The sequence below is a fragment of the Pongo pygmaeus genome, chromosome 1 (assembly GCF_028885625.2).
Source record: "Pongo pygmaeus isolate AG05252 chromosome 1, NHGRI_mPonPyg2-v2.0_pri, whole genome shotgun sequence".
NCBI classification, from domain to species: domain Eukaryota; kingdom Metazoa; phylum Chordata; class Mammalia; order Primates; family Hominidae; genus Pongo; species Pongo pygmaeus.
The window spans coordinates 183,941,003-183,954,357 of record NC_072373.2 but is presented as its reverse complement, the minus strand read 5'-3'; the positions used below and the strand labels follow the sequence as shown (position 1 = coordinate 183,954,357).

The 13,355-nt window shown below is 54.7% G+C and overlaps 2 protein-coding genes across 13 annotated transcripts in view; both read right to left on the bottom strand.

Annotated features, from left to right (window-relative positions):
- On the bottom strand, positions 1 to 5,996 carry KNCN (kinocilin). 2 transcript variants are annotated; one of them, XM_054489266.1, is made up of 4 exons: positions 5,414 to 5,996; positions 4,286 to 4,354; positions 3,539 to 3,613; positions 1 to 2,164 (listed from the first exon to the last, which is right to left on the bottom strand). In XM_054489266.1, exons 1-4 carry the CDS (start codon positions 5,562 to 5,564, stop codon positions 2,085 to 2,087), a joined length of 375 nt encoding a protein of 124 aa, XP_054345241.1. In that variant the 5' UTR covers positions 5,565 to 5,996; the 3' UTR covers positions 1 to 2,084. The 2 variants fall into 2 exon arrangements, with proteins under 2 accessions (XP_054345241.1, XP_054345251.1); XM_054489276.1 differs by lacking the exon at positions 4,286 to 4,354 and having other exon boundaries at positions 6 to 2,164; positions 5,414 to 5,564.
- Positions 5,997 to 11,688: 5,692 nt separating this feature from the next.
- The window catches only part of MKNK1 (MAPK interacting serine/threonine kinase 1), a 46,189-nt gene continuing 44,522 nt past the window's right edge, over positions 11,689 to 13,355 (bottom strand). For all 11 annotated transcript variants that reach the window (XM_054489188.2, XM_054489237.2, XM_054489183.2 and 8 more), the window contains one exon: positions 11,689 to 13,060. In XM_054489188.2, the coding sequence (XP_054345163.1) occupies positions 12,835 to 13,060 (226 nt within the window). In that variant the 3' untranslated portion in view covers positions 11,689 to 12,834. The remainder of the gene's footprint in view (positions 13,061 to 13,355) is intronic.

The window sequence follows — 13,355 nt, the reverse complement described above, 5'->3', positions numbered from 1 at the left end:
TATGTTTTCATTCCTTGATTTATTCCACCTGGGCCCCAGCATCTCTCTGCCTGGCCCCGCCAGGCATCGGGGATTCCATAGCCCCACCCTGGGGAGAGCATGGCTGAGAGGGGTTGATGGGCGGGGGTAGGGAACCACACTCTCCACAGCTCAGGCTCCACATCCCCCATTCCCACCCCCTCCACCCTGGGACATCTGGGGCACTGAGGTGAGGATCAAAGATGGATAGGAGGAAGGGTCTCCTCATTGATTGAGGAGGGACCAGCAGCCTGAGATATTGATGATGATGAAGGAAAGGAGAAGGGGCAGGGAATAGGCAGCAGCTGGGTGGGGAAGAGGGCAATTCAAGGAGAGGAAGTTGCTTCTCTCGGCTGAAGGAACTGAAGTCTCTACACCTGGCCAGCATTTGTGGAAGGCAGCCCCTTCATGAAGGTCTGTCGCGCTGTGGTCAGAGAACTGATCCCTGCCACTTGTGCAGAGGACAGCAGAAGATACAGCCTTGGATAGGGAGAGATAGGAGACCTGGCTGTAGGCCTGGCCCGGTGACCTTTCACCATGGGACTCGATGAGTCCTTTTTCCAGTGGGGCCTCAGCTTTCCCATCTGAGATGGACTCTGCTGCTTCAGAAAACTGGTTTTCCAACATCCACTGGGCTGTCTTCTGGGTGCCTGGCCCTCTGCTCCCACTCTTAAGAGGAGAAATAGACAAAGGCCACTCAGAGTGGTCTACGAAGGAGGGAAACCCTGGGGCTGGGAAGCAGTGAAGTCAGGGGAGGCTTCTAAAAGGAAGTGCCATCTCCATTGATCCTGGAGGAAGGACGTGATTTCTAGCTTGTCTTCTGCTCACTAAACCAGGCCAGAGGCCGTATGGAGAGGGTATCTCTGTAGAGGTCAAACAACTCTGCCTGGGGGGTGCAGGTGTGGAGGGAGGAGCAATGTTTTCTGTGAGGCCACACCTGGGCCTCCTTGCTCCAAACTTGCTCTACCCACAGTAGATAGGACTTTGAAGTGGCTTCCTGGGGAAAGCCTAGGGAATTGTTTTTCCATTAAATTGAATCCATTAACATTTATTAAGCACCTACTGGTCTGGTGCTAGACACTAGAGCAGGGGCAACGTTCAGTAGACTTAAGATGGCTTAATTGTTTTGTGAAAAGGAAGACTTCAACCCTGCCTGAAAGGTGGCAAGACAGAGGTTGGTGGAAGAGAATGAGGAGACCACGTGGGTAGGAGATTTTTTTGAACGAAGCCTTTAAAAGTGGGGAGTTTGATAGGCAGAGAGAAGCAGGGAGGGTCCTGGAGAACACAGGGCAAAGCTTGGAGACAGGAATGTGTTTTGCTTGTTCAGGGAGCAGTGAGAAGATGGGGGAAGAGAGAAATCAGATCGCGAAAAGCCTTGAGTGGTGGAGTTAGACACTAAGGGTCTCAGGCCCGGGCTCAGCTGAGAAGTCACCTCCTCTGACCCCCAGGCAAGGTTGTTTGTACCTGTCCCTTTGTGAGCCCCTCAGATTCCCCCCATCTGATTCACTGCAGCTCAGAGCCTGTCCCTGAGGAACTGCCAGGAGTTTTGATATTTGGAAAAGAATCTTGTCTAGCCCCTCTACTGGGCTTAGTGAGCTCTAGAGCCCTTGGGCTAGACCGTGGGGGTGGAGGGTCCCTGTCTATGGTTCTTGTGGGCCTGTGGTTCACTTCTGTAGCTGGGTTAGAGCAAGGGACTGGGGCATCCTGGTCATAGTCAGGGCCTTGGACCCCAAATTCCAGAGAAAAATCAGTAGATCGAACAGGCAACAAAGCTGAGCTGCAGTCCAGAAAGAAAGGCCAGGGCAGGAGCCTGAAACATGGGAACCCTGTTGGGGTGTCGGGCGATACCTTGCTCCAGGCCCCAGCCCACACCAGTGGAATCCATTTTGGAGAGGCTTGGCCGGGCGAGTGCAAAAGGCCCCATTCCAGACACTGTTTCCAGCCGCTCTGGGGTCTGCAGGGCCTGGCTTGTCTCCGGTTCGGGTCTTCTAACCCAGGAGGGCACTGAGATAGGGGCAGCAGGCAGGATGGGAGGGCAGGGCAGGGGCAGCCCCTCAGACTTTGCCTCAGCATTCCTCAGCCCGCTGGGTCCCCGGCTTCAGGTTCTCCAGGGTCCTGCTCACGGTGGACAGGCTGCTGTGGGCTCCTGGGGGAGAGACCAGGGACGAGGACTGCCTCAGTTGACAGGTCCCCATGGAGTTGTCAGGGTCAGAGGAACTCAAAGGGACCCAAGGCCGGGGTGCCTGGTGACCCCAGGGCAGAGCTGGGATAGAATGGGGAGAGGGGAGCATCCTAGGGGACAGTTTCAGCCCAGTTTAAAGAGGTACCTCCAGTCAGGATGGCTTTCAAGAGGACAGCAGCATAGGCCAGGGGTAGAGGCGGGACCCCGGAGCCCACTGCCTGGTTTGAGCTTTGGCTGCCGTACTTCCTGGCTGTGTGGTCTCGGGCTTGTCACTAAATCTCCCTGTGCCTCGGTTGCCCCTTATGTAAAGTGAAACTAATGATGGTGCTGCCCTCATGTGGTTGTTATGAGACTTAAGAGAGTGAATAATAGATGAACAGGGCTCAGAACAGTGTCTGGAATGGGGCCTTTCACTGAGTATTAGGCATCCAACCCCTGGTGGCAGAGACTGGGCTGGGACCATCTTTGAGAAACTCCTGCCCTGGAATTTTCCAGGTGTGGGGTGGAGGAACAAGGAGATGCCCAGTTTGGGGTATGAACTTTAAACTGGGGTGGTTAAAGCTAGTACCCATGGGTGCCTCTTTAAACTTGGCTGAAACTGTCCCCTGACACGTCCCGCCCTCCCCATTCTATCCCAGCTCTGCCCTGGGCACTGGGAACCCCAGCCTTGGGTCCCTTTGAGTTCCTCTGATCCTGGGGGAGATGGGAGTGGGAAAATAAACTGAGGCATAGGACCTGGGGGAGGGGAAAGGGAGGGAGGGGAAGGGGCAGGGAGGTGCCCTCATTCCAGTGTCCATGCTGGGCAAGACAGAAGCCCTCAGAGTAAGCAAGAGGAGATCAGTTCAGCTTGGAGCAGCAAGGGTCTGACTGTGCACATGGGGGAACTGCCAGCAGCACCGTCCCCCTGCACTGGGGAAGCCCCTTTGGCATGCCGCTCAAGGCTCCCGGGCCCCACAGAGCTGCTCAGTCAGGGAGCAGAGGTGAAAGACAGATTCAGGCTGGGCATGGTGGCTCACGCCTATAATCCCAGCACTTTGGGAGGCCGAGGCGGGTGGATCACCTGAGGTTGGGAGTTCGAGGCCACCCTGACCAACATGGAGAAACTCCATCTCTAATAAAAATACAAAAATTAGCCAGGCGTGGTGGCACATGTCTGTAATCCCAGCTACTCGGGAGGCTGAGGCAGGAGAACTGCTTGAACCTGGGAGGTGGAGGTTGCAGTGAGCCGAGATTGTGCCATTGCACTCCAGCCTGGGCAACAAGAGCAAAACTCTGTCTCAAAAAAAAAAAAAAAAAAAAAAAAAAAGAAAGATGGACTCGGGAATTTCTGGAACTTACCTTCCTTGTTGCCGTTGGTGCTGGATCTTCCTTCCCCGTGGTCTGGCCCTGGATGGGGATGGATTCTTAGGCTCCCTGCAGGATGAGACCACCCCAAGCCCCCTGATTACTGAGCCATTCCCCAAATCAAGCCCAGGTTGGGAAGGGAAGTCTTCTTGCTGTCTAGTCTCCATCCCTGATGCTGTCTTTGCTCCGCTGCATTCCTTTAGGTCTCACATAATCTGGGCTGATTTGGGCAGGAGAAAAAGAACTGGGCCCTTGAAGGAGAAAATGGCAGATCTTTTAGGGAGGTGAGGTCCCGGGGAGAACTGGGGCCATGAGAAGCCCCATAGGATTGGTGGAGATGGCAGCCTGTATGTGGGGAGCTGAGATGAGGTGGGAGCTATGCAGAGGCCATGGGGTCTTAGGGGAAATAGAGGGTCTTTCATGGGGGCTCAGGGATGGAGAGGGAGTTATTTAGAGAGATTGGAGGCTTTGGGGAGTCATAAAATCCCTCAAGGGAGATGGACTTCCCAGCTCTGAGCTGGTTCAAGCACCTTTGCTGCAGGCACCGGGCTGGATTCTGCTGTGCTGTAGTCATGGCAACGCCTGCACAACACACACACACACAGCAGCTCTAACACAGACAGCTAGTGCGGTCTCACACATGGGCTCATCCCAGCTGCACAGTGGGTCACGGATGAATGCACAAAGGGTCTGGAACAGTCCTTGGCAGAGGGGTCTGCTGGGGTCAGGGAGAGTCCTCACCTATGGTAGGCAGGATGTGGTCCAGGTTGAACCGAGCCTTCAGAAAGGGGTAGGCCAAGATGAGGAACCCTGAGAAGAGACACAGGGGGTTCTGTGATGCGGGGGGGCCTGGTGAGCGTTGAGGCTGTGGGTGGGCTGGGAGCCTGAGGGGTGGTTTGTGAGATATGGGTGTGCATGGGAGGAGCACAGTGTGCAGACTTGGGACTGTGAGTGTGTAAATGTGAGCCCGTGGGTGTGTGCGTCTGGGTTGGTGGGGGCAGTGTCTGTTTGGGGAAGAGGCTACAGACTATGAAGGCCCCAGCTGCCTGGCTCCACCGTTCCTAAGTGAAGAGCAGGTTGCTGGAATGAGCCTGGCTGACACCGCCACTGCGTCTCTGCTGTCCCCACGCTTCCCCAGGGCCCCCAGGGCCGGACTGGGCGCTTGTCCTCAGCATGCTCCTCCCCACCCAGACCTGGGGAGCAGGAGCAGGAGCAGTGGAGCCAGTCCTGCCTTGCCTGCCCCCACTCCATCCCCCATGAGCATCTTGCCAGAACCCACAGGTGTAGATACCCAAAGCCCACTAGCCTGATGCTTCTGGTCCTGCTTTTGGCCTTGGGGTGGTGGGGTGGTGGGGTGGTGTGAGGGATGACATTCAGCGTGACTGCGGGGCAATCAGTGGGCCTGGCCCACACAGACAGACAGATGGACACAGCTGCTGTGGAGGCAAACAGGGAAAGAACACGAAACCCTTTTTCTGAGCTGGAGCCTGTCTTGGCTCACAGAGTCCTCAGGAGCTCTGTCCTTTTACTTGCCGCCATCAACCCCCTGTTCCGTCCAGATAGGCTGATGAATCCCACCACAAATCCAACAGCCTAGAACTTGGGGCTGGAGAGCCAGCGGGAGTAGCCAGAAAGGAGTGTGACAGCCAGCTCCCCTTGTTTTCTCCTCCCCGTGGCTGGAAGGAGCCCCAGCGTATCCCTCCTCTCCCGCCTGTGCCCCTGATGGCGGCCTTGCTCACACCTCTAGCTTCCATTCTCCCCAGCTGATTCCTGCTGACTCAGCCCTTCCCTGTTCCTTGTTCACCTGACCATGCCCCTGCCCGCACCTCCAGAATCTCCCTTCCCTATCCCAGCCCAGCCCCTGCTCACCCAGAACAGCAGCGCCAATAAAGACACCGCCCATGGCAGCTGCAGCCTTGGATACGGAGATGCCGATAATGATGCTGCCAGCCACCAGCCCGAGAGCCACGCAGGCCAGCTGCAGGCAGCGGAAGTCTCTGCTGCTGATGGGGATGTCCATGCAGGCCCACCCGGGGCACTGCCTCCAGCCGGTACAGTCTGGCCCCAGAAAAGTCCTGGAAGTTTCTGGGCTCTTGGATGTCTCCTTGTTGGCGCTCCAACTTCAGGGTGGGAGTTTCTGGGCAGTAAGATTATAGGTGGGGAACCCTGGGATTTATCTGCAGTCCTATCCCACTGCACCACTAGGGGCCCCCCAGTCCCACCTTGACCAGGGGTCTGTACGAGGTCACCCAGCTTACTCTTCCTCTCTTAAAGCCCTCTGAAGCTGAAGCCCACACTTGGCACTCCTGTCTGGCTACATTTCTGCTTTGGCTGCCAGAGTTCTAGGGAGCTGGGCCTGTTCCATGGGATCCTTCCCTGCCAGCCTCCACCAAGGAGAGTTCAAGCTCCCCTGCCCAGGACATCCTGCCCCAGCTTCCTAGAGCCACTCACTTGCCACTGAGCCTCAGCCTATGAAAATTTAAAGCAATGAGAGGCAGGGTGAGGGGGGAGTTGGTCCAGCGGCCACAGGCTCCTCGGAGATGTAGGCAGCAGGGAGGTGCTGAGTTATTCATGAGGTTGCAATGTGAGTGGCTGTCTGGGTCCCGGGGCCCAGCGGGCAGTCAGCCCAGGTTCCGCTGCTGGTTCCTGACGGGGAAGAATGAGCTGGTGGCTTTGCATGTCGTTCAGAAGCCAGGGATGTGAGGAGACTCCTGGTCACATGCTCAGGGCCCGCTGTGCTGTGCTCTGCCCTTTGGCCTGGAGGTGCACCTGGGGTCTCTGCTTGGAGTCTGAGATAGACACACGGCAGGAGGCTCAAGAGACAGGAACTGCACCTGGGACGGAAAGCGGACAGGGAGAGGCATCTCTCCAAGTCTGCTCCCTACCCCTGCCCATCCCATCCCCATCCTGTCCACCTCTGGGCTCCCAGGTAGGGCTGAGGGTGTCCTGGTTTGAGGCTTGATCTCAGGGGACTCCCTTGTCCTCAGGTGGGCTTGGTACCCACCCCCCTTTTAGTGGCCAGTGGAATGGAGAGTGAACCCTTCTAGCCACCTTGGGGATCCCGACTGGGAGTGACAGGGAAGAGCAGTGGTGGCGCTGGTGTGGGCAGGAGGAAAACACCTAAGGGGTAGGGTAGGGAAGAGGACTTGGTGTAGGGGCTGGGTGCCGGGAGTGGGAGGCTAGGTCATGGTTGGTGCCTTCCCATCCGCTGAAATGAGCACCTGCACCCAGCCTGTCTGAGTTACTTGCAGGATGCCCCACCCCAAGGCTGGGCAGCGGTCACCAACCCAGCCTAGCCCTGAGCCCTGCCCTGGCCCCCAGTTCCAGCCTTCATCATTCATTGCATTATTTGGCCCTTTATGGATCAGGGCCTCCCCAGTCCCAGAATATGGCCCTGGCCTGGCCCTGCACCTGGGCACAATTCCTGGGGTCCCATAATCCTGCTCAGAGTCCTGTCACCAGCCTCCCTGGCCTCTCTTTGGATGCCCCCTCTCTGCACCACATCTGCAGTCTCATTTCCAGGCTCAACTTCTTGTTCCTCCACCTGCCTCCATGGCTGCCCTGTTCTTGTTCTATCTCTTCTGTAGACTGAGAGCCCCTTGAGGGCAGGTTCCAGGAGTGAGCTCCCAAGAATGCTGTGGCTGGGAAGGACCTGAGCTAGGCTTCTGGACACGAGGACAGAGTTCAGGGAGAGGGCTTGGACTGCACAACCACCTCCAGTTGTCAAAGAGGAGGGCTGTGGGCACAAGGGAACCTCTGTCTCTAAGAAGAGGTATTCCTTGTATGTGGAGAAGGGGGCCTGAGAAGGCCCAGGGTCACCTGAATGGAGCTTCGGCTCACGATGAGTCTGTAGAGAGGAGTGACTGCAGCACACAGATGGGCCCTGGACTGTGTTCCTGTTCCCCACAGAGGGAAAGCCCCTGGAGCTGGGCACTCCCCAGCCACGGTGCTGCTGCCAGCATCCGCTGTGCCTCCTGCCTGGATGAGATCTGATTATTCCTCTAATTAGGCATCAAATCATAGCCCATGTCTCTGTCACACATAATTGATCCCCCACTGACTTAGTTTTAGAAGGAGCCGCCAAAATAATTGTCCATGAAACGTGTTCCTTGCTCCTCTCAAAGTCTAAGGCTGAGGGCGACTCTCTCACACCCTCAGCAAGACAGAAGCTCTTGGGGCCATGTTTTCCACCTCGCACTATGGGGCTCGGGCCAGCCATTCTGCCACCCTGAGCCCACTGCCTTGTCTGGTGATGGAGATGAGGGTGGCAGAGGCACCTGTGCACTGCTTCAGATCTCAGAAAACACTGTGATCTCAAAGGAGAGGCACGTTAAGCCTTTTTCAGTTCCAAGATCACAGAACCAGGGCCATCCCAGCTCTTTATACAGGTGGGGAATCCAAGACATGGGGAGACAGAGGAATTGCCCTAGAGTCCTCGTGGATCCTGCCCCTCTGGGAAGTACTCTGGCCTATCTGCCTCTGAATTTAAACACTGTCTTAGTTGAGGTGGGAGGAACTGGCAGCCCCACCTTCAGAGGGAGACATTGTGTTAAAAAATTAGTCAAGGGACCACGCACTGTGGGATTACAATCCCAGCACTTTGGGAGGCTGAGGCGGGAGAATTGCTTGAGGCCAGGAGTTCAAGACCAGCCTGGGAAACATGGTGAAACCCTGTCTCTACAAAAAAATTATCCAGGCACAGTGGTGTGTGCTTGTAGTCCCAGCTATTTGGGAGGCTGAGGTGGGAGGATCGCTTGAGGAAGAGGTTGCAGTGAGCCGAGATCACACCACTGCACGCCAGCCTGGGCGATGGGTGTGAAATCCTGTCTCAAACAAAAAAAACAATGAAAATCAGTCAAGGCCTGCCTCTTTCCCTTAGGACCAGGAATGCATCATTAAAGGTTCCCAAAACAGTTGTGATGTAGAGAGGGAGGCCTGCCAATTATTTCCTCAGTTTGGGCTATATCATCTCTGAAAAAGAAAATGTATGTGTGTCCTTGAGTGATGTGCTCAGAGCAATAGGTAAATGAGTTCAGGAACCTCTCTGTGAGCCATGCTGAGACGGAGGCCCAAGGCACCAGGGCTCCATCACCCTACCAACCCTCCACCCCTCCCAAGCATCGGAGCCTCCCCGCTGAACCTGGGTGCTCTTGGAGGCCACAGTTCTCAGGCGTGACAAGGCCACGGGCACGTTGCTGAATTCCACCACCCAGTCTCTTCTGTCTCCTGCTGAGGCAAGGGCTGTAGAGCGTCTGCCCATGCTCGCTCCTTCTCAGTGCACCAAGTCCAAGTGTGGTGTGGGGGTGGGGAGGAACAGTGGGCGAAAAGGCCCCAGTTTGGTTTGGTTCTGTTTATTTTCCTTGAGGGGTGAGAACCCTGGAAAAGAGAGTGATTAATTCACCAGTCCCCTGGGGGACGGGTAGCTTTCTTGGACCGTTTGGAAGCTGGAGTCAGGGAAGCGGCTTCCAAGGCAACTGCTACCATGGCAACAAGAGTGCCAGCCTCTGGGGGACCTTGCGCCTCAGCCCCTTCCAGACCTGAAGCGGCTGGAGTGCTGGCATGGGACCAAGGCACCACTATTCATGGAGCTGGGTGTGGGGGGGGCAGTTGGCCAGGAGGGAGGAGGGGCCCCCAGAACCCAGGCAGGTAGACACACAGAGGGACAAAAACTGGATGGTCCCTGTGCCCAGAGGCTCTCAGGAGTCCTCTGCATCTAGCTGAATCAGGGCTGGGGCCAAGGCCTGATCACTAGGTTTGAGAAGAGAGACCTGAGGTTTGAGATGCTTCAGCTGGCTGGGACCAGCTCTCTCCTTCTAGGCCCCACCCATGCATAAGCTCTGGAGCTGGGGAGCTGCCTTCCATTATCGCAGATCCCATGCCTGGAAGGGGCTCTGAGGTCTCAGAGCCTCCTCAGTGTGTCCGCTGGATCTGCCTCTGTCCAGCAGAGCCAGGACTTCCAAGGTCACCAGTGAATAGTGGCAGAGGCGGTACTGGAACCCAGGGCTCCGGTCCCAACTTCAGGCTCTTCCTGTTGTGCCACAGCTGCCCCTCTGGGCCAGGGACTGCACCCCAGAGGGGTGGAGCAGCCTGTCCGCAGGAGGATCCCACAGAGGGACAGAGGCCTGGCTCATCTTAAGAGGCCCAGACCTATCTCCACAGCACACAGTGCTTCTGTAGAGTGCTCCCAGAGCCAAGGACCAGGGAGGGCTCGTCTCCAGCACTGGGACCATGAGTTGTGTAATTCTGCCCTGGTAGACAACAGTAAATACAGGAGTCCCCCATTATCCCTCAGGGACATGTTCTGAGGCCCTTGGTGGATGTCTCAAACTGTGGACAGTACCAAACTCTATATATACTATGATTTTTCCTATACATACATACCTGTGATAAAGTTTAATTTATAAATTAGGTATAGTAAGAGATTAACAAAATAGAACAATTGTAACAATATATTGTAATAAAAGTTATGTGGATGTGGGCTCTCTCAAAATATCCTATTGTGTTGTACTCACCTATTTTGACCACAGGTAACTGAAATTATGGAATTAAGCGAAACTGTGGATCAACGGGGACTACTCGATTAGCTAAAACTCTAATAGCTAACATTTATGGAGCACTTACTATGTGGGCCTGGAACTACTCTCAACACTTTGCATTTATTAATTTGTAACTTTCACAACACTACCATGAAGTAAGCACTATCATCCCCATTTATAGTTGAAGAAACTAGCTCTCAAAGATTAAGTAACTGGCCCAAGCCCCAGAGCTAGTAAGTGGCAGAGCTAGGATTTGAATGCAGGCAGCACAGCGCTGGGTCCCAAGCCTTCCTGGAGGGAATTCCAGTTCCACCATTCCTAGCTGTATAGCCCTGGGCAAGCTATTTTTCCTTTCTCTGCTTGGTTTTTCATGTCAAGTGGGATAAAATAATAGTACCTACCTCATAGGACTGCTGAGAATTAAATGCTAATGCCCGTAAACTTCTTAGAAAGTACCTGTTACTTAGTAAGTGCGTGACGATGCTGGCAAAACCAAGGTCATGGCGTTTAAGCAGAGCCATGCAGGATGACAGGGGCCTTGCCAGGTGGGCTGGGAGAGGGCACAGCTTGAGCCAAGGCACAGGGGGGGAGTTGCAGCTGGGCAGGGTGTGGGCCGGGGTGGAGAGTGCCTGACCCAGGAAGCCCCCTTGAAGTCACGTTCCTGTTGGGCCTCCCACTAGGCTGGGCTGGAGTTCAGGGATAGAACTCACATCCTGGTCCTCGGTCTCCAGGGGCTGGGAGTCTGTGGGCCAAAAGGATCAGATTTTGCATGTCTGTTTTCCTCACCAAGCCCACTCCGGGTAGATGAAAAAGGGATGTGAGGGTGTCAGGGTTACTGTCAAGGGAAGACTGTTAACAGTATGTGTCATCAGCGGGGAGGCATTCATGGTGTAGGACAGCTGGGAGCCTGGCCTGTCACCTGTCCCAAGTGAAGAGCCCCTAATCCCATCTCCCCTCTCTGCCATCCCGAGGGAAAGCAGCTGTCATCAGCACCCAGTCCACTGCCCACTCAGACCTCCCTTGCCACCTCCTTGGGAACTTATAAAGGTCCTTTCCACCCCAGTCCTCTCCTGTCTGGCTCTGATGATCACCTGGGACAATGGGCACTAAAGTCCTTTGCATGATGTACATGAGGGCTGTGGATAGGAGGTGCCATTTTTCTTTGTTGCATACTCCTGGGCACATGACACACCCTTGATAAAGGCTTAGTAATGCTTTAGACAGGAGAAATTTGTTTCCTGCTTGTGGGCTGCTGGGCACAGAGGACACCTATTAAAGTACATTCTGGTCTCCTGTGTCATGGTTGCTGACACCACCTCTACCACTTGATGGGGAGATCCTAGAACGCAGAGGCTGTTTCTTACTCATTTCTGGGTCCTGGCTCAGAAGAAGCAATTGATAAAAGTGTTATGAATTTCATTTCCTCACCTAGAAAAAGAAGGCAATTTCTCCTTCACCTTGTTTTTTGGGTCAAATACGGTTTTTATTCAGGGGTCCCGATAAGAGATACCTTCTCCCCACCTGGCTGGACTCAGCCCCAGTTTAGAAGGCCGGTCTCCTCCTCAGGTCTGCAGGTAAAAAAAAAAGGACCACCAAATAGGCCACAGATAGAATTTCAGTTTTATTAAAATAAGCACAATGTATAAAAGCACCGTGGTGTTGTATAAACGTCTGCCTGACAAATGCAAATCTATTTTCTTTATGTAACTCAATAGTTCCACTTATCTGAATGGCTGTACCTTCATGCACTCGGGCAGCAGGCACTGCATCACTCAAACAGGGAAGTGAGGCTTCACCCTAGTGTGGCTTCACCTTAGGCACAGAGCTCTAACTGCCCAGATCTGTGCCACCCACACAAGACCTGGGGACACAGCAGCAGACACTGACGCTGTCTCTAAGTTTGTCACTGGAACAGCTTAAAATCAGAATAATAGGGAACTGCTGATTAAAACCCAAATGCATGGACATTCCAGAAGAGCAAGCCGTTCCACTCTCTGGGAAGTTCATGGGCTTGCAGTGGGAGTTTAAGGTATCATCTTTGCTGGAACAGCATGGTTAAAAAAAACAAACTTTTTTTTTTTTAAAAAACGATACTACGACTTTAGCAGCAATCACAAAGGGGATGATAAACGAGGGACACATTTCGGTCACGGCAAAGAAAGATTATGTGCTTCTCCGTGCTGCAGACCGAAGACTGATCTGATTTCCTGAATGAGGAAGGCTCCTTGCCCTTCCTGAATTGAGGGGATGGCTTTACTTAGCCAAGGGAGAAGACGGGCAAAGAGGACATCCGGAGGACAGAGGAAGGTGGAAGGACCTCCAGAGGAGGGTGACAGAGCAGAGAGGGAAGAAGCACGTGCCGGCAGCCTCTGTCAACTGATGCTTCTTGCTTCTCCCTGCAGGCTGCAGCCCCAGCCGCCACAGCTACAGCGGTGAGAGCAGGCCGGATCCCAGATCTGCAGGCGGGTGAGCAGGTGGAGCCCAGCGAAGAGATGTTCCTGCTGCAGGCAATTATGCAAAGTGAGAAGTGATTGCTTTCCTTTTCAAAGACAACCCCTTTGGAAAAAGCTTTTTCCTTCAGGACCCTAGGGAAATGGGGGGTTGATGGGAACTTCAGGGCCTTCGTAGATGAAAAAGCCTGAATGAAGCCACAGAGCAGAGGCTGCCGCCTGCTCAGCAGACTTTAGCCACACAGGTTTCCAGGGGGACAATGCCTGGCCAGGCCTAGGGCCTATAAGGTGTGACTGGAGCATTTCAGAGTGCTGTGGGCGGGCTCCTGTCTTCACCACGGCCTGCCTGGGCCAGGGCCCGTCTCCGGGCCAGGCGTGACTTGCAAGGAGGGGAAAGCTTCATGGAGCAGAGGCCATCAGCTAGTGCCTCTGGCTCCTCTGCTAGTTCGTTCTCTTCGTGCTGAGATAGCTGGCGGTTAAGGGCGATGGCCTCAGCTGCGAAGAGCGTCAGGTCCATTGTGCTGCTGTTCCTGCAGGGCCAGGGGAAAGCACAGAAAAGAGGGTCAGGACTCTAGGGTCAGCCAGGCCAGCTCCGGGACACTCTCACTCACTGCTGCGGCTCTACGCTCCCACCAGATTTCCCAGAGCCGGGATGGGCTGCTCTCTCCAAAGTAGTTCTTGCCTAGGTTTGGAATCTTGCTTGACTGAGGGATTGTAATTTGAGCCCCAAGTACCATCCCTGGACTTGATGGTAGAGGCAAGCTCCCCCTTCTCAGAGCACCCTCCTCTGAGCTCCCACAACTCTACATACAGGTCTACCAGAGG